Genomic DNA, 24567 nt, shown 5'->3' with positions numbered 1-24567 from the left:
GAAAGAAAGAAAGAAAATCCAGTTTGCTTCTTTTGGTCGTGTCCTTTTTCAGTGAGTTTATTGAACACATCAAGATTATTATTATATCTGAAGACAAGTATAGACTTCAGTAAATTCATGTCCCTATTTTTTATTACTTAATAGACAAAAAATTGACAAAATAGTTGTATTGACTTTAGTGATGGAAAGCCTATTGAACTGCAGCCCTAATGATATATATTTATGTTAGTAATACCTTTATTTAGATGAGAATACTTTTATAATTTTACTTTTTCTCAAGTATAATATTTTCTAGTTCAAGCTTTTTCTTTTCATTTTAGTAAACTCAATCTTTATGGATTTTTTTTATTTTTATTTTTTCGAAGAGTTGAAGGGACAAATTAAGATATCTGACAAAACACTGACAGAATAGTTAAATAGGTGTATTGAAATGAGTCAGTATGTAACTGCTGCCCTAAGATCATATAGTACATCACACACACAGGTCATTTTCCAACAAAATTAGTATTTGTAATACTTTGCTTAGGACAATGACGCTTTAAGAGTTTTGCTTTACTCTTTCCATTATTGCACCCCAGCATAATAAATATACATCAATATGTCACATAGCACTTCATTTATGCTTCACTATCAGAGCGTAATGCATTTGAGACAGTCTAGTAGTCACTAGACTCAGGGATCGTGTCCAGCTCTGCTCTCAAGGGACAAAGTTGTGACTCTGAGGAAAAGAATGACATGTTTCAACCTCAGCTCCAAACATTACATTTAAAATGTACCTAGTTTCCTTTAATCAGATTAAAAAAAAAGCTTTTCCTTTCAGATAAATGTTGTTTCAGACTACAGTGTTTGAATTAATATTGATACAAGCTTATTAAAATATAGTACTGATTATCTGCTGTAGAAAGTTCCTTTTAAATCAGAGTGGCTGTGGAGTAGTTTCATGAAGCTGCATTGATATGGAAAAGTTGTGGATTTGCATGAAAGGACTCAGTTTGTTTTACAAAGGGCCAGACTATAATGAAGGTGATCCAGATCTTGACACACAGAGTAGCTAAGAGGTGTATTCTGTTCGGAGCATTTCACATCGATGGCCAGTTTAACCCACATTTAAACACAAAAGACAAAACCCAGCGAGTACACGGTCAAGATTCAGCGGCGCAAACGTCTGCAGCTGTTGGTGAAGTGAGTAATCTTCTTTAAATTGACAGCAAGTTTTTTTAAGCACCAAACAAGTTAATGTCTTGAACAAACACCAACATATTTGCTCTTAAACTGTTGTTCACAGGCCACAGCAACAACTTCACCAGAGTAAAAGCGAAGTCAATGACCTGTGACGTGTAATTATTTTAACACTAGTGATGACTAACTGGAGACATTATCTGTCTATACATCGCCTGACCTGAATAAATGCCTTACGCTCACTGGCGAGCAAAAGGTCAAAGTTCGCCAACGTCTGGTGATCAGACAACAGCAGGTCAAAATCATACGCCGCCTCCGAATATATTGATCAGTTTGGGCTATAGCGTGCACGTCTTCTGCTTTATTAAGCGTCTCAGAGGACAAAACAAAACCTCCAGTGTCTCTGGTCACGTTCGGGCCAAGTTAGAGTCACTGATTAGTGATGGACATCTGTCGTCAGAGACAGGCCTGAGGTCAAACACATGCGCCTGATTGTTAGGCCTCTCCGGGTGTATGCTGTACTATGCTTTAAAGCCAGTACCCGTCAGGCTCAATCAGTTTCAATACTGTGTACCCTTTAAAAATACAAAAAAAAAAAAAAAACACACGTATAAGTCATGTTGCAAGGAGGAAGGAAATGGGCCTTCTCTTGCATAGAACTTTCAGTTTTGGGCATGTCACGAGATTATCGTTTGTCAATGAATTAGGGAAGTTTAGCCTTGATATTAAAAGTTAATTCTTGATTTTGAAATCTCTCATTTAGTGCAGAGGGGGGTCTGCTCTGTTACTATCAATTTGTGCAAATCTTTATGTTTTCAGTCTTAGACATTTAACCTTATTTCAAATGCAAATGTTTACAGCTTGGACTCTGGATTTCAAGATTTTAACCTCTTTAAAGATTTTCTGTTGTTGCTGTTTTTGTTTTGTTTTGTTTTGTTTTGTCTCCAGAATGCCCTAAAATCCGTCACTGACAGCTCCACAGCTGTGCGGCCAAAGTTAACAACCACTGGGCTGCATGGACCAGAATCGCGACAAGTCTCCACGTCCCATCACCAGGCCAGAGTGAGATCTGAAAACCAAGTATTGCATGTTTTACATCACATTTACATAAACACGTTCTAAAAATTCTGAACTCCCTCTCTATCCATGTTCTGGCACTGGAAAAGTGACAGAAGGGTGTATCTTAATTACAGCTGCAGCAGGTCAGAAAACCAAATTTTTAATAAAAAACAAAATGTGACTTATTATCTACAACAGCTCATGTCTTATAGAAAGACCCTGTGATTTCCATGGATATGTCCTGAATCAAAAATAACTTCTCGGAAACAGAGAGATGTTTTAGCTAATTTTAAATTCTTTAGCCCGCAGAGCAACGATCACAGCCTTCAGATCCTGTAACTTCACGTCCCATAATTACACAGTGAACCAACCCTCAATCTTCTATGTTAGGAATACTTCATCCCTGCCAAAGAGAAGGAAGAAAAAATGCTGCTCCCATAAAATTCAGATGAGCTCTTCCTCCTCCTGCTCTCCTCTTCTTCTCTGTGCCTTCGTTAAATCTTGGAGATATTTGCCCTAGCGGGGACATTGTGGAGGTAACAATGCTTAACACCAACAATAGCCAGCTCCCCGAGTCATTTCACAGCTTAACTTCAAGCACCCGTCATTGTTCTTTAATGTCATAGTAGCATATGTGTGAGGGTGGTAAAAAAGAGGGTGCAGGGGGGGTCGGGATCCACCTCAGCAGAGTCCCGATGTAGTCTGTAACACCCACTCAGCCACCTAAAGAATATGCGGCACAATGCAGTGCAGGAATTTGGATGGTTTTTCAGGGACTTTCTGTGGGATTGTGCCCATGTGCTATACAAGGGGGTGTCCTTCTTTTCCCCACGACCCCCGTGACACACAGGGACCCCCTAACCCTGACCTCTGACCCTCTCCTCCCAACTAAAAAAAAAAAAAACACAATCTGTAGCAGGTTTAAAAATGGGACCAGTCAACCGGCACACAGAGATGCAGATGAGCAAGACGACATAAATAATTCACACCAGTGTTATTGCTCCCCCGGGATGTAAAACACCACATACTGGCGCCCCCGCCGCCGCCTCCATCATCAAAATACCCCGAGAGGGTGATCAGCAGGGTGCCAGTTTTACCTGCTGACAGCTTTCACATACCCAAGATGCTTCTCTGCCAAAGCATGCACCACCTCAGGCATTTACTGTTGATGTTATCGCTTGTCTTTTCATTGCCTCAGTAAACTGCTGAAAAAACTGGTAGATGTGACTGCGGTTCCTCAACTGACCTTTGCATCAAATCATAAACTACTGTTAATAAAGAACCAATTGTGCCATAAATATTTTGGTTTCTTACGCAAGTGTGATTTTTGAAAGTACAAATGATTCAGCCTAACGCCACTGTACCACTGCAAACCAAGAATAAACAGGTGGAAGTGCTAATGTATTTAAATATACTATAGAAGTGTAATTTACAGTGATCATGACAAAGATCCATAGATAGACTTAAAGCAACCCCTGCCTCATTGCAGTATGGTTTGACTTAGACTGCCACCTGGTGTTTGTTAGGTGTAAATGAACTAGGAGCTAATGCGCCTTTTCTTACTTAATTAGTACTGCAGGATGGCCTGGAGGGAGAGAAAAGGAGGGAGGAGATAAATACTTTATTAATCCCGGTGGGAAATTTCAGTGTTGCAGCAGCAGTTTACAGACACTCAGCATACTATACAAATCTAAGTAGAAATATGTACAATACATATTAAATTGGATTGAAACAAATGAATACACTATCAACAAAAATAAAAAATGTCCTAGTTACAACAATCTATTGTCATCTGACACACACAGATGAGGAGTTGTATGGACTTATGGCTCGTGTCAGGACAGATTTGCTGTAGCGTTCCTTTGAGAAGATCATGAAGTATTAATAAAACACTTAAGTAAATCCAGGGGTATTATAGAACTACACTTAACAATATCTGAGTGTACTTAGTTAAATTCTGCCATCACTTTTGCCTCATTTAGATGTATCAGAGCAGGTGTGCAAACACCAGACCTCATCTGGCTGCTTCCGTCACATCATTTACTGTTATCCACTTGTCTGTCCAGGATATTACTACTGTAAACTGTATTATACTGAACCCATATACTGCATACGTCCATTATTAAGTGCTTAACTGGTTGTGGTTCCATCCCATTGTTACACAAGTCTTTCCTGTCTTTATTTGTCAATCCTTGTAAATGCAGTGTAACCTGTCTCCACCTTCTCTGTAAATAGCATTTCATTTTATAGACGTTGTAATTTCCTTATTCAACTTAATCACAAGTACCTTATTGTTTATACAAACATTTTTCATTCTTATGTCATTTTGAAATGACTCACTAATTTACTAACTGTCAAGAGTTGTGGTGATGGCCTGTTTTGCTTGTACTGTGAGCTCCTTCACCAACACAACAACAACAGTTCCCAGCCTCTGTCTTGGAATCAGCCTTTTACCTGCTTAACTGATCTAGAAGCAATGAAGGAATAGTCTGTGAAACAGCTTGTATCCGATTACATTTAAGCGCCTGAAAACACTGCAGTGTACAAAAAAAAGGTTGTAATTCCCACATCTTCTCTCCAAATTGAACAGGCTCATATTAAAACTGATTGTCTTCACTTCAAGCAAACATTTATGAAACAAATACAACTTGAATAAGTCTGATTCATCAAATCATCATCAAATTGAAGAAATGGCTGATATCGAGAAGACCTACCAGTGGCTGGAAAAGCCTGGACTCAGAGACAGCACAGAGGCACTAATCATGGCAGCACAAGAACAGGCCCTAGGTACAAGAGCCATAGAGGCCAAGATCTGAAAGAGTAGATCAGACCCAAGGTGCAGACTATGCAAAGATGCCCCTGAGACAGTCCAGCACATAGTGGCAGGGTGTAAGATGCTAGCCGGGTCAGCATACATGGAGAGGCACAACCAAGTGGCTGGAATAGTGTACAGGAACATCTGTACCCAGTATGGAATAGAAGTACCCAAATCCCAATGGGCTGCACCACAGAAGGTGGCTGAGAACAACATTTCCAAGGTTCTGTGGGACTTCAGCTTCCAGACTGACAAACAGGTCCTGGCTAACCAACCGGACATAGTGGTGATAGACAAAGAGCAGGAGAAGGAGGTGGTGATAGTTGTGGCGATACCAACAGACGCCAATATCAGAAAGAAGGAACATGAAAAGGTTGAAAAGTACCAAGGGTTGAAAGAACAGCTGGAACAGATGTGGAAGGTCAAGGCGAGCGTGGTCCCCGTGGTAGTAGGATCACTCATGGCAGTGACCCCCAAACTGGGGGAGTGGCTCCAACAGATCCCAGGAACAACATCAGAAGCCTCAGTCCAGAAGAGCGCAGTCCTAGGAACAGCTAAGATACTGCGCAGAACCCTCAAACTCCCAGGCCTCTGGTAGAGGACCCGAGCTTGAGGATGACACAGATACCACTCCAAGAGGGTGAGAGGGACGTTTTGTTTTTTGTTTTTTTATAAACTCGTGCATGTGTAACTCAGATGTGAGTAGATATTGTGCCGTCACAAGCCAAAACGATTTTAAATAATGGCTCTATGAAATATAAGCAGTTAGTGATTCGAAAAAACTGTGAACTGGCATTGATACAGTATAATAAGATTTTATTTTAAATCCTTACATTTGTTAAGGTTCTGTAATACTCTAATAAATCCAGTAGATGGCGCCATAGTGAAAGTTTTTACACGAGAAACTACTGCCACCATTCTGCCACCATTCGCTCCTATATAGTACTTGAGTACAACTTTTACATTCTCGTATTTCTCCTGAATATCTCCATTACAGATTACATTAAATTAATGTTCGTATTTAGATTTTATATTGTTTTTATTTAGTTTAATGTAAAAGATTGATACCATTTGAACTGCTGCCAGGTGTTTAATTCTTTCAAAGAGGCCCTGAACACACACAACACACTAAGCTGGAGCGTAGTTCAGCAGCCATGCCAAAAACCTCGTCTAAAACTTAAAACACCAGAAAATCCAGTAAAGTGAGTGCCTAACAGATAATGGATGATGGCTGTGTTGTTTGTTCTGTGTGGTTGACATATTTAAAAGGAAGTCTACGAACGTCATTTACACGACAATTGGAACCTCAGCTTTGTTCACATTAGATAACATCATAAACGGGTGCTTTTACCAGTGCAGTACTGCAACAGCAAAATCTTTGCTTGTACTGAGTAACCCCAGGGTGTGTTTTATTGCTTGTGAATTGAACTTTTTTTTGTGGTACATATTTTCACTTTAACAGTGTTACTCCATTAATAAAGAATTAAGTGGAAAAAGTCTGTCTTCTACAGTGAACACTTCTTCATTTGCTGTCGGCCATTCTCCTTGTTGAGGTGTTTTATGACATTTCACTTTCAGATTAGTTTTACTCACAAAGTAGTTAAACCAGTGACATGTACTATTTTTTTTTAATACTGATTCAAAAATCATATTTTTGCTGTTCATATTTGTCTCCTTCCTTCAGCTAACTTAATGTTCTTCCATTAATTCAAACAAAATAATGGTTTAGAGCAGTGGTTTTCAAAGTGGGGGCTGCGGGCCCCTGGGGGGCCGCCAGGGGGCGCTAGGGGGGCCTCAGACAATTGGAGGGAAGATAAGAAAAAAAAAGAAAAAAATATAATCTAATTATTTTTAATCATTTTTATGTTATTATATAGTGAATAAAAGTAAGAAAAAAAGATTCTAAAAGTTGATGTTTCTTTACATATTTTGTAGCATTGTCTGTGGGTTTGCAAAGGGGGTCCTCGGCCAGAAGCTAATGCTGTTTGGGGGGCCTTGGCATGGAAAAGTTTGAGAACCCCTGGTTTAGAGGAATTGCTTTTCCTTTTCAGCAGTGCAAATGTGTCATGAAATAATTCCACAGAACAGGCATAAATAAAATAAAATTTTAAATGTACAGAAAGTTATCAAGGGTTAGGGTTAGTTAGTGTGTGATGAAGTAAAGCCAAATGGGTTTTACTTATTTGGAGACATGTACATGTTTCTATATGTAAATCATCTTAGAAACAAATCTAATTTTATGGAAGTCCTAGGTAGTTTCTCATTTATGCAAAGTGATTATTCTTGGCACCTTGCTCAAAACAAATCTGCAAGATTAAGATTTTTCAGGTTATTGAATGTCATAAGACCAGCTAAGTTGTCTACATTCACACAATGCTAACCATGTGGGCTTTGTTTCTCTTTTGCTGAGTTAATATATGGTGAGTGGGCGGACTTGTGATTAGCAGTATCAGGCAGACTTTCTCTCAGCTGCTTTTCCTTCTCTTTTCTCTGTGATGTGCGCACAAACACTGGAATGGCAGTGTGTTTGTTACATTCAGATTTGCAAATGAGACTGACAATGACTCCTAGACATACAGGAGGCCATAAACAAATAAAAATGTAACAAGGAGGCTCCATAGAAGCAGGATAACATTAACAGCATGTATCTTTGTTACAAGGTATGTCAATGACATTTAACAGAATATTACTCTGAATGCCTAATCATTCTGCTGGGACCTTATTTTAAGAACCACACACTGTACAAACACAAAGTTTCTGTTTTCTCTTCCTGGAGTTGACCACAGGTAGCACAGTAGATTTGAATAGTCTAATTTTACTCAATTTATTTGATACGTTGTAAATGTTTTAAATGGCCTAGTCATGAACCAGGTAAGACTTTAGCATGGTGTTGTACAAGTTTGACCTTGTGTATTTGCAAAAGAGATTACAGTATATATTTGCTCAGCGGCACAAAAAAAAACGTGTAAACTGAAAATCAAGAAGAATACAGAGTTCACCTTCATTGGGGTATGGAGGAAGGACATGTTCCTGATGGTAAGTTGACACAGGTTGGTCCAACAGTAAAGTTGTCCAGTATACACAAGTGTTGACACTTTTTAATTAGATAATGAACTCATGCGCTAACTGGGTTGTCATACCGCACATCATTCATTTAAAATTTATACCCATCAGGTGAACTATTTACACTATGTGCCACCATTACCTACAGTGCTTGTAAAAGTTTCTATTTGTATGTATTTATATGTTATTTCTTTATATATATATATATACTGCAAATACGTACTTCTACTTCTGCTTTATCTTGTTTACAAACACACAAATCATTCACTTGTAAATGACTGGCTCTTTTTTCTGTTTCTTATATCTATCCCTGTTAAAGTGCGCAGCGAGCAATGTAAAACTGGAGCCAAATACCTTGCATGCATGCATACTAGGTCAAATGAATTTCAGTTTTACTGCAAGAATGCAGGGCAACATTTTATAATTAATTCGCTGTTGCTACATTGCTGCATGTGTTTTATGTTTTATTAGATTTTACCACAACCTCACTTTATGCTCACATGTGTCGCTTCATGATACCTCTATGTTTAATTTTGACATGACTATTTTTGAAATCCTGCTTGTATCTTGTTCTTGAGCAGTGCTGATTCACTGAGAGTCACCAGACAAAATTTCGTTGTACACTTACAATGACAATAAGGTGACTTATGTCTTATGTCTTAAAACGTAGGCAACTGTCAGCTTTTAGCTTTCTGAGTGTATGAACCTGCATTCACAAACACAACACTGCTGGATCAATAAAGGTCTCGCTTATCTTATCTGTATTGCAGTGTAATTGTGCTTTTTTATCTCAGTCTCATTTAAAGACAAGGTTTTCATGCACTTAATATTTGCTGTCAAATGGGATCATCTCGCTGGGAGTATGAATTCTCGCGACATGTATTACCGTTGAGGTCACCATGGCACCATGGAACATGCCATTTTCACGTCACTGATGGTGACGTAGAGACAGCGTGGAATGAATGAAGTGATGAGAACGGCAGAGACTTGATTCACACCGAGCTCTGAGCACTACTAGCTACAGTTTAGCCCTGTGGAGTGGCATCTTTTCTTCTGATACCGAAAAACACTAACATACTGAGAGAAAACGTCAATTTCTTCAGAACTTTGAAAGCACAATGGCACGAGGAGAGGGCGGCGAACAGTCCTCGGCGACTTTATTGTCAGTGAAACCTGGAAACACGGAGGTCGAGATAATAAAGGTAAGTGCTCGGAGATATATATATAAAATTTAGAGGGTGGGTAGTTAAAAAATAATAATAATAAAAAAGCGGAGTATTTGTATTTGTTACCCCGCGTTTAAAAAGGCGCCTAAATTCAAAGTAGCGTTTGATAAACTGCTACTTCCTTTAGGTATCCGTGCCGTAACGGTGCCGACAGTCTGATGTCTCATCCATGATATTTTAATTTCAAACGGTTAGTCCGTGTGTCTCGTGACTCGTTTGTGACCGGCTTTTAAGGGACCACCATCTTCAAATGCTGGCTTAAACAGCTCAGCCTTGTAGAAAATGAAACAGTTTGGTGCTGACAGAAGTGCCCCTACAAGCGTGACGTGGAACTAGTGAGCAGCACCAGACACTGTTTGCGATACATTTATTTAGCCAACGAAAAATCATACAACCTCGCTCCTGTGTGCTAAAGCAATAAGTAAATCTTAAATGACAGTGGAAATTATGTGCCACTGTGCTTCCACGTAGTTCCCTAGTGTTGTTGTTGGTATTATTACCCTTGAAAAAAAAAAAACAAGTGTGACAGCATTTCATTTTCTTTATTCATTTCGCTGCCTGTAATACCTCCCACAACATATCCGCTCCTTTAACAGCACTATTAGATCAGAGATTTAAAACTGAGGTTGACAGAAACTGGTAGTAATAATTTGATCTGTTTATCATTTGATCCAGAGCTGAAACGGACAAGTTAGAGAAATTAATCTTAACTATCCCAGCTCACATAACTGTTTCTCATACACTAGAAGTCTCTTAGGCTGCTGGGTAGATAAAATAAGAATTCTTGGACTCTAGTAAATTATGACTGAGTTGATTAATCTAAGATCGGCGTGTTGTTTTGGACATTGTGGTTGTCGGTCCAGTAAATAGAAGACTGTGTTGGGTTTTTTCTCAGAAGTCCTTAAAGGTTAAAGGCAGGCTTTATTTTTAGTTTCACATGATTATTAAATCCCAGCCTGTCAGGATGAGTGGTGTTTGGCAGGAGGGAGCGTGGCTCATTTCTAATTTGTGGTCAGGCCAGAGGGACTTTTGTGCCCGTGGTTCCTGTGAATTGAGGGAGTACAATCCCCACCTTGCTGACTTCATCAGACTCTTCCAGGTAATCAGCTGCGGCCGACAAGACTTCAGTCTGTTCGCTAACTGTTGGCCACTCAGCAGAAATTTTACCTCAACATCCTATACTGCTCGAGCCAATCGCTGCACTGAGGTGATGTAGTGATGCGGTTTGAACTATAGTAACCTCACTTTCTGATAGGCTGTAATGCAGCATCAGTTTTTCCAAGAGTTTGACACAGGGATGTGGGGTATTTGAAGCAGAAGACATGGATTAAACAAACTTGAGAGTGATTCAGCTAATGATCATGTTGCGCACCACTGCCCACATCACTTTACCTTCATTTATAGCTCCCTAGAGAATGTAAGCATTCCAGCGTTTACAGTCAAACTGCTCTGAAGCCAAATTAATCTCCTGTGTCCTCTCTTCTCTTCCAGCCAAAGGAGCGCAGGAATCAACTGTCTGTGTGCAGTAAACTGTGTTATGCCATTGGTGGGGCGCCGTATCAGATCACGGGAAGCGCTCTGGGCTTCTTCCTCCAAATCTACCTGCTCGATGTTGCACAGGTGATTGTTACAGAAGTCTATCTACTACCTTTCAGTGTCATTTTTTTTGCTCTAAAATACATTGTTGTCATTTAATCCTTCCTTTATTTGTAGAATATACACAAGTTGTAAACTCGGTCTTTTATCTTTGCATTTATCCAGTAGCAACACACACTGATTAGCTTCAAGGCCAAAGTTTGCTTTCACTGTTCTCAGCCTCATATCAGTTTAACAGTCTCCCTTCCTGCGGCAGTCGGTCAAGCGCATTACGCTGGACTCCAACCGCTCTGCTTTGTTACTCAATTAGCACATTAGACTTTTCCACTGTACACAGTAGCGACTTAAATGAAGTCCATTCAGCTCAAGGGATGAGCTCATTAGAGTGGCCTTGAATGCTACTTTGTTCAGAAACGGATTACTTACTAAACTGTTACAAAGCCTCAAAATGTCTCCTTAACCTCATTGTTGTCACAGTTCTACGAGCCAAACAAGGCAGAACTTTGTCTTAGTTTGAAGTCTCACCCTTTTTCACCCCTTTTTTTTCTCCCACACGCTCCATCTAGCTGGATCCCTTCTATGCCTCCATTATACTGTTTGTGGGCCGAGCCTGGGATGCTGTCACAGACCCAACAGTGGGTTTCCTGGTGAGCCGGAGCAGGTGGACCGGCATCGGCCGCATGATGCCCTGGTAGGTGACTGGATCGGGTTGACGAAGTTAAAAGGATATTAAGATAAGACGCTGGAATGAGCCGCCTGGATACCGAGCAGAGGGGAGAAATGTGAAGCAAATGTACCGTCAAAAAAAAGCAGCTCTTACATCCCTTAGCAGTAACCATGGAAACAAGCTAAGGGTGGCTGCTGTGGGAGAATAAATAGTGTGCGTGAATGCAAAGCACAGTGCAGTTCATGCGTGCGTCAGAAGTCCCTATGACACACAGAGCAGCGGGAGCATCCTGAAGCAAGTGTCGAAGTTACGGCTGGAAGAGCTTGTTAGCTTGTTGCTAAATGCTAACTAAACATGCCCGGTGCATTTCCTTATAAACAGCTGCAAAGCCCAAATAACTTTAATCAACTATTTTTGGAACCTGCATTGTAAATATCTTAGTCTATACCCCTGCTTTGGTTGTCACGTTGCATTTGAACATGCTTGTTCATGTGCATCCCCATGTGTACACTCTATAGTGCATGTGTTATTCTCACAGTGAATGGTTAGTCTTCTGTATTGTCCATGTGCTAGCTTTGTGATACAGCTGCCAAGCGTATCCCTGCTTCTTGCTGGGGTTGGACTCAGCTCGCTGAAGCCCTGAAAAGGAAAGATGTTTAACAACTTGTATTAAAAAGATCACCACAGTGCAAGAAAAAAAAAATGCAGACTGTAAAATTCAAATGCTCTTCCTCAGAGCATGATACAACCAAATTTATACAGCTGACCTCAATAAGCTTCTCTGTAAAGAAAGATGTCCGTGACATTCTGCTGGTAGAGTGCAGTGTGGTTCAGCTTTTTTTTTTTTACAGTTGCGGGAATAACCACCAGGTTATCATTTGCAGAAGTGCATATTTGTCATAGTGATATCTGGAGGATGCTCAGACGTTAAAAATGTCAGCTGTGCATGTGGGTGGTTGTAGTAGGGGCGGGTTTTTGCCGGCATCTCCTCTGATTGGTCCAACCCACAACACACCATCGCTTCAGACCAATAGACCTCATTGTGTGATTTGACTGTTCGGGAGGGGCTTTTTGCAGAACCAGACAGAGGTTACCTTAGGTCAAAATGCAGAAAAATAATAGTGGCTGCTTTTTAAAAGCGGAACACGTATATGGAGCAACCATCAACCAGATATGAAGATGCAGATCTCTTTTTATGTCCACACGTTTTCGACACTGGACTACAATGAGACATTTTACCACATTTGCATACAAAGGTTTAGTTTAGTGCATATATTTACTTTATTTGAAAACACTTTGTCTGTGTAAATTGTGTAAAGTGCACACGTACCTGGAGGTCTTTCCCCGTGTTTTATTGAGAGTCTAGGCTTTGCGTGTGAAATTGTCTCAACCTGGCCACATAAATGACCTCCTATAAACGTACTGCTCTAGATATTAAAGGAAGTTTGGGGCTACTTTTTTTCTTATTCCTCATGTGTGTCACACCAGGTGGTGGGTTTCATATGACCGCGTGTGTGTGTGTGTGCCGAAGCGTCATGTTGAATATACAATCATCTCTCTGTGCTTGGTGATACAGTGACACAGCCCTCAAGGAGAGTCGGTGATTATCTGTCCTGCGTGACGGCAAACTAAGTTGAGGCATTTGAATGTTGCGTCTGCTGTCAAGTTTACACCCTCAGCTGATGGCTATTTTTATTATCGATTCAGTCTTGTAGCTGCGCAGCATTTTTATTGATTTATATTTTGCACTACAAAATGTCTCAAAGTTGTGAAGACAATCACGTTAACCTAAAATTTGCACTTTCCTTGGAAAATTCACTTAAAAATGTGACTATTATCCGTCAGTTGAACTGTATTGAATCTCGCAATGCCAAGCAGACGCATTAAAAATGGCTCAAGTGGCAACAGTAGCTCTGACTGAGGTCCGGCACCAAGGTCAGTTGGAGGGCGTTGCATTACTAAGCTGGGGAAAAGGGCAGTGAGCCCGAGTGGGGTGAGAGTGAGGCGGGCCAGAGCGGCCTCGCCATTGGGCCAGCCGACCCTCGTCTCCTCATTCAGCCCAGACTGAACCCTTTCTCCACACACAAGCTCTAACAAGGCAGGATTAGAGGGATTATTCACAAAGCAGCAGCAGAGAGAGTAGAAAAGAAGTGACAGCAAGCTTGTAAAGCAGGGGTTAGGTTTATGTACAGTAACGTGGGCACAGTTCTTCAAACATGGCTGTTTAATTCCTAGAGTCACGGAATGAAACTCAAATCAAAAAATTCCTTCCTTGGTGTAAAAACACACACATATAGATACTGTGAACAGAGAACTGATGCGTTCTTAAATAGCTTTTATCAATCGACCTCTTAACCTCCACTCCTTTCTACCCAGGGTCCTTCTCTCCACTCCCTTTGCGGTGCTGACGTACTTCCTGATCTGGTACGTGCCTCCATTTGAAGAAGGCAAGGTCATCTGGTATCTGATCTTCTACTGCCTCTTCCAGTCAATGCAGACGGTTAGTATTTTGCGTTGGTCCCCGTCAATGCTCTGTTCGACCCAGTGTGCGTTCACTTGTCTGACTGGCGTGTTTGTGTACCTTTTGTAGTGTTTCCACGTGCCGTATTCAGCCCTCACCATGTTCATCAGCAGCGACCAGAAAGAGCGGGATTCTGCCACAGCCTATCGTACGTCAGCCCCTCCCTGCACAATTAAAGCGGTTTTGCACATGTGTTCTCATTCATGCGCTGACGGTCCGTTCCCATGTTGCTCGCAGGAATGATGGTGGAGGTGTTTGGCACCGTGCTTGGCACCGCCATTCAGGGTCAGATAGTAGGCGGCGCCTCCGATTGTCCCGATGAGCTTGATGGCAACAACTCCTCAAATATCAACACGACCAGAGCATCGCTGGATGAGACGGTGAGTCACTTGAGTCTTTTGTGTCTGATAAATGATCGTATTTGATGCAGACAAATTACATGAGTGTTAATGCGGCCTTTTCTCTCCTCAGAAACAAGCTTACATGATTGCTTCGGGAGTCATCTGCGTCATCTACATCCTGTGTGCCACGGTCCTGTTTTTGGGAGTGAAAGAGCAAAAAGGTAAGAATCCATGAGGTGATCCAATAGAATGTGTCATTTGTTCATTTGTCTCATTTTTGTGATATTTGAACACTGTACCGACTGTGGCGCTGTAGATAGCGCCGACTGTTCACTCAACGCAACCTGTAGCAAAAAACATTGGCACTGGTGTGTGAATGTGTGTGCTTGTGTGAACAAATGGGTTGATGTGTCAGTGTGACTGTAAAGCACTTTGAGTACCAATAGGTAGAAAAGCGCTAAATAAATACAAGGTCATTTTATAGGCCAATATTTTAGACCAATCAAATGTGTTGACTACAGTTTTATTAACTAACAAAGACCACACCTTAGCTGATGCAAGAAGGTTTAATGGCTGACTAGACTTGAGGGAAATAAATGGAAATAAATGGGGGGATGAGAGGGGTCAAAAGATGGTTGAAAGAGGTGGGAGAGGTCAAATGTGGAGATTGAGGATAGAGAGGAACCTAGGGAGTGAGGCTCAGGGTGGACTCAGGAAGCTTTGGCTTCCTGCCCCCATGGTTCCAGTAATGAAAGAGAGAAGAGGAAGTGAAGAAAAGAGAGGGATGTGGTAAGTGGTGGTTGACAACTGAGACTTACTTTTGTAGGTAAGCATGGGAAATAGACTGACGTGAGGCGTGGTCTTGAATTTAAGTTGTAAAAACATCATTAAGTTAGAATTTGATGATCTTAGCCTTGATTTGACGAGTCTGTCAGGGTTCCCTTTGACACCAGACAGACATATTGCATTGATGGTAAGGTGCAAATGTGTCACAGATATAACGCATCAAAGCACACCTTTCAAATTATAAAAAACTATTTTCAAAACAATTTATTAGTTCTATGAAACCTTAACATTTATATACTACATGCTAATGAGGTGTTTAGCTCATTTACGACATTGACTTGAAACCAGACTTCACAGCCAAGAGTCCAGACTTGCTAATGCCTCGAGAAGCCGTTTTTCTGCCTCTAATTAAAAGACTGATCTGAATCATCAGTCTGCAGGAAACGTCTAGCCACATTCAAGCCGGTGCTACATTCCTCTCCAAGATACAGATGCATTAGCTTCCTTGTGGTTTTCAGTGATCCTAACTGCTCTCTACCTCTCTTCCAGTGAGCAGGCGGAACAAGTCAGAGCCGCTCACCTTCGGTCGGGGCCTGTGGGTGATCATGAATCATGGGCCGTACGTCAAGCTAGTCATGGGCTTCCTCTTCACATCTCTGGCCTTCATGGTAATGCTGCGTTTTATCTCACTTTGCACGCTTCGTTTATGAGCCATGTTGTCATTTGAGGAAGTCACGTGTAAACGAAGGGTTGTACTCTTTGACAGATAACTTGTTAACTGCTAGTCAAGATGCTAACACAAGTACATTAGACTGGTATCAGCTGTCACCTCTAACTCCTAGAAAGGAAGTGAATGCATGTATTCTCCAAAACTGTTTAAAGGTAACTGTTTTTATTTTCTGAAAAACAATTCTTCATTTGTCTCTTACAGTTACTCGAGGGAAACTTTGCTCTCTTCATCACCTACGCTCTCGGCCACAGGAACGACTACCAGAATATTCTCCTGGTCATCATGGTGAGTGTTTCTATTTTCATATGAAGGACTCTTCTTGTGAAAGCCCCAATCAGGGTGGCGTTTGGAGGCTGTCAGTGCAGTCTGCAGCTAAAATCTTGTCTCTGAGGCCTGTCCTCACGCGAGGAGACACATGGGACAGGGCCTGAAAGGGCAGATTTTCAGGGTGAGAGGAGGTGTTGTTCGAGCTCCTGGGAACCTGTCTCCGATACGCTCACTCCGCGTTGGCTGGAGATCAAGGGAGACACAGTGAAGCTTTTGTTGCGCGGGCAACCCTCCCCTGCCGTCATTGATTTCTCCCTTCTTTCCATCCCACTCTCACTCTCTCCCTTTGTGTTGGCGTGGACATTCTTGGCTACTGTGTATGATATTTGGAGAGGTGAGAGTAGAAGGGGAGGGAGAAGATATTTTTCACAGAAGCTTGCTCACATCTGAAGCTTGTGAGATCTCAGGCTTCTGGGTTTTCATGTGTGGTCATTTAACACCGGTTGACCAAGTTTGGCCTAGAGGTCGAAGGTTGGCTGCCCCCTGCAGGGTTAATTTCCCCCCAACCCCCCAAAGCATATTGTGCCCTTTTCCCTTGACCTCCTCCAGTGGTCACTTTATTCTTTTTAGTTCCCACACAAGTCCAGTTAGGATTAGGACTGATTTTTGAAGAGAATATTGCTTTGATTCTTGTTGGTTTAAGGCTTTTTTAGATAAGATGTTTGAATTTATTTAGCCTGATAAGGTCCAATAAGTGATAGACCAACATTTTACACTGTCTAATAAGTAAATCAGGCTCTTTAAAAGTTAAAGTTTAGAGTGTTTTTTATCTATTTAAATGTGTATTTTAAAATTTTCTGTTCTAAACCTAAAGAGAACATTGTAGTTTATTTCACACATTGTGATTAATACAAACCTCAACCTTTTCTGAACAAATAAAAGTAAACTTTACTGTGTAATTATGTTCAGTGTAACAGGTTTGCATTTGCGTGGGAGCCCGTCAAAAACTTGTCCATCTCATCGCTTCATTCATTCCATCTAGAGGGTGACACGGGAATCAATTGTCGCTACCATCCCATCCCGTGCCCACAAAAATACTCCCGTCATATCCTGATCACGTGACTGCCCCCCCCCCCCCCCCCCCCCCCCCCCCCCCCAAAAAAAATAAAAAATAAAATCCTGCCCCGCAAAACCCCTAGATCCCAAATCCCGTCCTGCTCCCTATGTTGTTGTCTAAAGTTGGGCGGACTCACCGCATTGCAGCGTCATTTTATTAATTTAACCTCCGGCTCCATCCCGCTCCCGCCCACTCCCGTTGATTATTTGCTCTATCCCGTCCCTATCATGTTAACAACAGTGAAATTGACTCCCGTACCACGGGACTGCGATGGGACTCCTGAAAAATTGTCACCCTCTAATTCCATCCGCGCCTAATTCCCCCTGCAATGGCTCTGCGCGCCCCCCACTTTGGGAACCACTGTCTTAATAGAACATGGTATTTCTGATATGCACATTTTGTACCAACACTGGTATTGAGTGGGAGGTTTTTATACATTAAAACCAGCTTGCTCTGTGGTGGACACACTGCTGTGTTGCTATATCTAACTGATTTCTGTTTGAGAAAAACTGATTCTCATTTGATGAAGCTAATATCACTATCGCTGCATCTGAAAAGTTCACATCAAGCTGTTTTTAACTGATGCAGTATTTGAACTTTTGCCTCATGCCCTTAATACCAATGCTGATCATCCTTTGTCACGATATTTGCAGCTCTCTGGGACTCTGAGCATCCCATGTTGGCAGTGGTTTCTGACCCGGTTTGGGAAGAAGAAGGCAGTTTACTTCGGCATGACGGTAAGTAGAAGATGTTTACTGTCTGCCAAGGCTCCAACTAATGATTATTTCCATTATGGATGAATCGTTTTGTAAGACATTCAATACATCTTTTGATTCTACCTCACTGAGGATTTTCTTTTTTTATTGGACGACTGACACCTTTCTGTCTCTCTACAGTGGGCAATACCATTTATGATCTTGATTGTCAGCATTAAGAGCAACCTGGTCATTTCCTACTTGGTCTCAGTGGCAGCCGGTGTGAGTGTCGCTGCAGCTTTCCTCCTGCCTTGGTAAGCACGGGTTTATCCACAGAACTCACCCCCTACATCCACCTGCGGGTTATCTGTTGAGTGTTCAGGCTCCATCTAAATGTTGTGCATTATTTCAGGTCAATGCTTCCCGATGTAGTGGATGACTTTAAAGTTAATAATCCAGACATCCATGGGCACGAAGCTCTCTTCTACTCCTTCTACGTGTTCTTCATCAAGTTTGCCTGTGGAGTATCCCTGGGCGTCTCAACCCTCAGTTTAAAGTAAGCTTGCTGATTATTATTTTGTAATGTATAATTTTCATGCATATCCCGTTTCAATTGAAGCCTCTGTGTTGCAGCTCATCAGTCCACTGGTCATGTGCCCGCATAATCCTGACCACCGTGCCAAACTGTACTCACATCAGCTCAGCTTTTCTCACTCTGTGCGCATTTTTTTGCAGATTTGCAGGTTATATGACCGGGGAATGCTCCCAACCGGACTCAGTCAGTTTAACCCTGAAGGTGCTGGTGTCTCCGGTTCCCGTGGTTCTCATTGGTGTGGGACTGTTGATACTGAGGACGTATCCCATTGACGAGGAAAGGAGGCAAGGCAACCGAAAACTTCTGCAGCAAATGCTGTAAGTTGAGAAGAGAAATGCACGCGCTTACCAAACATTTATGCAACACTTGACCAGAATGAGATGCTTGATGACGTTGAGATGCTAAATCCAGCTGTGTTCAGTAAACCTGAGTCAAACCCAAATGAAATCTTAACAAAAACCGCTTCGCCCTGCTGTTTGCATGTGTCAAGCCAAGTTCTTCGCGTGTGACTCTTGGTTGTTCTCCCGCTCTCTGTAACAGGGACTCTGAGACGGACTCTGAGTCTGACCTGTCAGAACATGGAAGCGACGTGTAGCAGAAGTGGACGAGCCAACCATCACCGCTGCTATCGACATCTTTGCACAGGCTGTTGAGGGGCCGTCAATTACTGAGACTAAAAGAGGTGGGACCACAGACCGCCATCATTCAGTCAGCGCGAACAGGCTCCCTCCAGAGGCCCACACGGGTTCATGTCACCCTCTAGTGGCAGGCCAGTGCCATCTCAAGTGTTCTCACTCTCCAGCTGTTCCAATCTAAAGAGTTTATTTCGTCAGCATAGAGCCAAAGTCTCTTCTGTTCTTCTTTTGTTTCACTTATATACGTGTATAGAATATACGTTCTTTCTTTTACTGTTTAGGCAAAACCCAGGGCTGCCTGTATTTTAACCTAAACAGGACCACAAGGCTCACACTTTTGTTGGCACTCATCTACGACTCCTTATAAATGAACAGCTGAGACTCCTAGGAGCTGTAGTCTTTTTTTTAAAATGTCGGTTGAGTTTTACTCAGCAAAGTGATATCTGACATTTTTTTTTTCCCAAAGATGTGATGTGACTTTTTTCCTCCAGCTGTGAGCAGCTCCTTTATGCACTGCATCTGGAGGACATTCATATTCATCAGCTCTCTTTTTAGCACTCCTCTAAAAAAGTGTGATTGTTGCACTACATCCTACCCGGTTTAAAAAAAACAAACAACCTAAATGTATGGTATATTTTATGAAGTATTTATTTGCGGGGTTTACAACATCTGACCATCACTCGTGCAAACTGGAGTGAACGTTACATTTTGATGTTTACATGTCTAAGCTGTTTCCATTCAGAGACTCCTCTGGAGGAAATGTACAGTAACAACCCTTATTTGTAAAGGGCACGCCAGCACTATTCCACTACCTGGAGCTGTATGGAGCTTTGCTACAATTATACGTTTTGGTTTCCTATAGAGCATTTGATGAAGTGTACTTGAATTTTCTGATGGGGAAAAGATCACGTGGCACAGTGTGTAGGTTATGTGAATCACTGCCTTACAAACTGTATACCTACTTGCAATGAGATTTTCTGTTATTATTTCCTTTATTTTATTTTACGGTACAGTGAAGTCAGTCAGTCAGTCTCCATCAGATTTAAACAACTTATCCATGTGCTTTTACAATGAAGACAACTCCACCTCGGTACGTTTTAGCTTCCCAATATGGGAGAATGCTTTATTTAACTATTTATTTAAACTGACTATCTAAGGGATTATCGTTTTTCTTATGAAAGCACACGTGTATGTTAATTTATTGAGAATGACTGGATAATTATTGTGTGAACCTGTGATTTTGGAGTCCTGTGGAAGACATCAACATGGTGCATTTGTTTTTCCTCTTTCTAAGAGAAGCAGAAAATTCAGCCAAACACAGATTTACGTTACGTTGGAGGCATTTGTCACTTCAGCTTACTTGATTTGACCTCAGATTATGTTGCTGTAAAGATTACAGAAAAAAGCAGTAGTAGTAGTAGTAGTAGTATTATTTTTAGGCCTTTTCAAGTTGCACTGAATCAACAGAATGAATCACGTTACATCTCTTCGTGGTATTCTCTGTATTTATATGCTGCTGCTGCTGGGTGTAAAAACTGTAAAAACACTTTTCCCAAGTCTGATCAACGTGAGCAATATATAAAGGGCGGAAGAGAAGAATCAATGTATTGCAAATTTGCAATTTTAAGTGTGAATAAAGTTTTGTGAAAATAAAGGCTGATGATTTCAGTGACACATTCTTAAAACACACACTCGTCTTTTTAATGTGTAGAATATGCAAGCACTTGTTGAAGTTACCTTCCTGAGGTTTTAGTTGAATATTTAGTGGTATTGTACAACTTCCTTCAAAATAATGAGATGTTTTAATGAGCCACTATATTTATTTAGTAGCAATTACATTTTATTTTGCTATATTTCATTTTTTTTTTTCGTCTTTGAGATTGCAACCCGATGATGTGACCTGATGTCGGAATATTATTACTTAATTCTTATTTTTAAACCTTTAAGGAAGATCCCACTGACATTAAGAATCCCTTTTTCAAGGGAGTCCTGGCCAAGATAGGCAGCAGCACATACAAAACACAGTTACAAAAATTACAGTTAAGACAGAAAAAAAAATGCTTAGATTTACATGCAGATTATAAAAAAACAAGAGCATATTTTGGAGTCTGCCTCAAATACTCCCAGCGCCTAATGAAATGAACTTGGTTTCCAATCTTTCTGCAACATGTTCCATTTAAAAGGTGCAGAGTGGACAAAAGCCCCTTTTACCCAAGTCAGGGAACAAAGCAACAAATGCTCTTGTTAATGGAGAGGGTAAGGGCCAGCACTTATCTGTGCAATTAAGGTCCACATGTAGGAAGGCCGCAGTATTGCTTTATAAATATATAAAGAAATAAACCGTATAAACGCAAAATCCATCCAAGAAAACCTGCCATTGGTTTTCCTTTCAGAGACAGAAAGCATCAAATAAAGCCCTGTTTGGCAGCAGGCTTCCAATTTGTCTCCACTAATTACCTCCAGCCGTGGAGGTCGTGTTTTTACGCGCGGATTGAAAGGGAAAGACGGAAGGACGACAGTCTGTTGCGATGAAAACAAAGTGGCTTCTCTTGATTTTGTGGAGTGTTTTATCACTTGGCCTCCTCAGCTCCGAAGCGGACACGTACGAATCTCCATTTACCAAAAGGAAAAACGTTATCAAGCCGGCCACTCCGAAATCCAAACTGACGAGGACGGAAGACAGAAAATCCAGGCAGAGGTTAACTTCCAGCAGACCTCCGCGGACTAACTTATCACGAAGCTCTTCTGCCTCCTCGACACCTGCAACACCTCGATCCATGCGTCAAGAAAAGCCCGAGGTGAAGATGCGCTCGATCTTCGCGTATCTCCCAGATGTCTCCGTAACCTGCTCCACGTCGGACTTTGTAGTGCGGGTCAAACCGGCTTTTTACGGCCTGGGTGCAGAAGCAGAGGAGCTGAAATTGGGCCGCAGCTGCAAAAGCAACGGGGTCCTCAAACCATACGGCGACCTGCTCTTCACGTATCCCTTGACGGCGTGTGATGGAGTGCGTGAGGTGAGTTGTCCTTGGATTTCCTGCACCTTCTGACATTAAAATCACATTTTCCGACTTCACTTGACAGCTGTCTCAAGGTAATCTGGTCTACAAATATGTGCTCCGATATGAGCCTTCCCGAAAACGATTCCCAAGCAGAGCGCAGCGGATCAGTGTGGACATAGAATGTCGTTATCAAAGGTTAGACTCATTTAATCATTATTTTAAACATCTGGTGTGAGTGTTTTAAGACGTGATCAACACTTAAAAGACCCCGAAATCTTTACACAGGGACCACCATGTACACCAGCTGGCCGTACAGCCCACCTGGCAAACTCTTGTTGTGCGTAAAAGGCTGAACGGACGTCCGAATTACTTCCAGATCGAGATAATGGGAGGTACGCGTACAGATGTTGCTGCATTAGTCTGTGTATTTGTCAGACTTTGATAAATGTCAAATAAGTGGTTTCAAATAATATTTAGATTCACAGAGCAAACAAGCCAAGTCTCGGGTGTACCACCTTGGACAAACTGTTAATGTCCAAGTCTCCGCAACTCACCTCCCTGCTGGAGAAAGAGTGTACATCAGCAGCTGCCATGCGACACCATCCAGTGACTCTAAATCATCCCTCAAATACACCTTCATAGACAAATTTGGGTGGGTATGCTGGTCACCATGATATATACATTTATATAAATGTGAGTCTTCTTTTTGTCATTATTGTCGTCATCCGTATCCATAGCTGCCTGCTGGACAGCAAAACGGAGCCAGGGGCCTCTCAGTTTATTTCTAGGACAGACAAGACCCTGCTATTATCCTTAAAGGTTTTCCAGTTTACTGCTGACCCTGACACTGAGGTGAGAATGGAGAAGCTAGGATTCTTGGGATTTACAAGATCATTAAGTGATGCTTTTACCTGTTTCTCTTTTAGGTCAGTATTCACTGCAAATTGTTTGTCACATCAGAGGACCCAGGCCCTGCACACAAATCCTGCACCTATAAAGACAACAGGTGGTAATATACTGTGATTCCCAAACCAGAGCTGTACACTATAAGACAAATGACAGCCGTTGTACACTGATCAGCCACAACATGACAGGACACCCTCAGAAGGCCCATGCCCATTCTCTGATGAGTCACAACTGTTTTGAAGGCCTACACGGTATTAGGAAGGTGGTCATAATGTTATGTCTGATCGGTGTACAGGTGGAGCATGTAATTGAGCATATCTATGCCATAACAGGTGGACGGCCCTTACTGGTGATGACTCCATATGTGAATGCTGTGAGTCGCAATGTGTGAACTCTAAATCTCGGAGGGCCATGATGGAAGGTCTGTGAAGGCCTTTATTTGTACTTGGTTAGATTTCTTTTAAGAAATATTTTCTTCACTTTGCGCTATTAAAGCATTGAATCTTTAGTAGTACAATGAAAAAAACAAACATTAAATGATCTTTCATTTTTTTCAAAGGCCATGCCAGCAGTGAGCCATTATTGGTCTCGGATCAGCCATACACACAGGAAGATGGCCTTCTGCCTCTCAGCCCATCTCTGGTCAGTATGAAAAGAGGAGAAGAGAAGACCAACATTAACCATTACAGTGATGATCTGCACAGTCATGAGCAGCTTTGGGAACGCGTAGCGATCTATGACGATGGTGAAGAAGAGGAGAAGAAGGAGCAGCTAGAAGAAAGTGGAATTATCTTTAGACCGGCAGAACCAGATGTAGATGAGCTAGGTTTTGGGGTTCGGTGGAATAAGTTTGAGGAGGACGGATCTACGTATGAAGAAATGGATTTGTCCAACAGTGAGGTGGAAGACGAAATCTCTGAAGAGCAAGTGATGCGTCTGAATCAGAAGGAAGGTGAAGTCCTCCGTCACTGGTTCCAGTTGGAGCAAACGTTACCATCAGAAGTCGGCCTAAAGGGAAAGGTACAGCCACCGGACTCTATAGATGAGGAAGAAGAACATGGCGCTCATACAGGTAGAGGTGAAATGGATAAAGGGATGATCACCTCTGAGGTGCAGCGTAGGAATGACGACAGCCTGGCAGATGTAGTAGAAGATGGAGAGAAGACCTGGTTTTTCACATGGAAGTAGTGCTGGATCAGTGAATTAAGTGCTGGGCTCTGACTCCCCGTAGAAAGTCTTTGAGTTATTTCAATAAAAATAAATATGAAAATGTAGTTACCAGACTTTGTTCTTTTATTTAAAACCACATCTACTTTGAGATTAGAGTATTTGACCAGCTGGACCATATCACTGTTAAAAATAGAAAGCTT

General features: G+C 41.7%; 2 protein-coding genes across 2 annotated transcripts; both read left to right on the top strand.

The window, feature by feature from the left end:
• Positions 1–7353: 7353 nt before the first annotated feature.
• Positions 7354–21111, top strand: LOC311505818 (sodium-dependent lysophosphatidylcholine symporter 1-B-like). The gene is made up of 14 exons (XM_084569602.1): positions 7354–9318; positions 10834–10962; positions 11505–11629; positions 13982–14105; positions 14196–14274; positions 14364–14506; positions 14598–14688; positions 15803–15921; positions 16185–16268; positions 18021–18104; positions 18264–18376; positions 18475–18618; positions 18798–18974; positions 19198–21111. The coding sequence occupies exons 1-14, from the start codon at positions 9235–9237 to the stop codon at positions 19250–19252; spliced, it is 1551 nt and encodes a 516-aa protein (XP_084425728.1). The 5' UTR covers positions 7354–9234; the 3' UTR covers positions 19253–21111.
• Positions 21112–21789: 678 nt separating this feature from the next.
• Positions 21790–24485, top strand: LOC311505725 (zona pellucida sperm-binding protein 3). Its single transcript, XM_084569452.1, has 8 exons — positions 21790–22306; positions 22374–22486; positions 22577–22683; positions 22769–22943; positions 23029–23143; positions 23218–23297; positions 23530–23618; positions 23757–24485. Exons 1-8 carry the CDS (start codon positions 21821–21823, stop codon positions 24383–24385), a joined length of 1794 nt encoding a protein of 597 aa, XP_084425578.1. The 5' UTR covers positions 21790–21820; the 3' UTR covers positions 24386–24485.
• The last annotated feature ends 82 nt before the right edge of the window (positions 24486–24567 follow it).

The sequence above is a fragment of the Chelon labrosus genome (genome assembly GCF_963514085.1).
Source record: "Chelon labrosus genome assembly, chromosome: 20".
Taxonomy (NCBI): domain Eukaryota; kingdom Metazoa; phylum Chordata; class Actinopteri; order Mugiliformes; family Mugilidae; genus Chelon; species Chelon labrosus.
The sequence above is the reverse complement of the archived record's forward strand: the minus strand, read 5'-3'. Positions and strand labels throughout refer to the sequence as shown.

Excerpts from the sequence above, each read along its gene's own strand:
- LOC311505818 (XM_084569602.1), top strand. The coding sequence starts at position 9,235 with ATGGCACGAGGAGAGGGCGGCGAACAGTCCTCGGCGACTTTATTGTCA. Across the intron at positions 14,106-14,195 it reads TCTTCCAGTCAATGCAGACG|TGTTTCCACGTGCCGTATTC; the intron begins GTTAGTATTTTG and ends TACCTTTTGTAG. Across the intron at positions 16,269-18,020 it reads ATATTCTCCTGGTCATCATG|CTCTCTGGGACTCTGAGCAT; the intron begins GTGAGTGTTTCT and ends CGATATTTGCAG.
- LOC311505725 (XM_084569452.1), top strand. The coding sequence starts at position 21,821 with ATGAAAACAAAGTGGCTTCTCTTGATTTTGTGGAGTGTTTTATCACTT. Across the intron at positions 22,487-22,576 it reads ATAGAATGTCGTTATCAAAG|GGACCACCATGTACACCAGC; the intron begins GTTAGACTCATT and ends ATCTTTACACAG. Across the intron at positions 22,944-23,028 it reads ACCTTCATAGACAAATTTGG|CTGCCTGCTGGACAGCAAAA; the intron begins GTGGGTATGCTG and ends CCGTATCCATAG.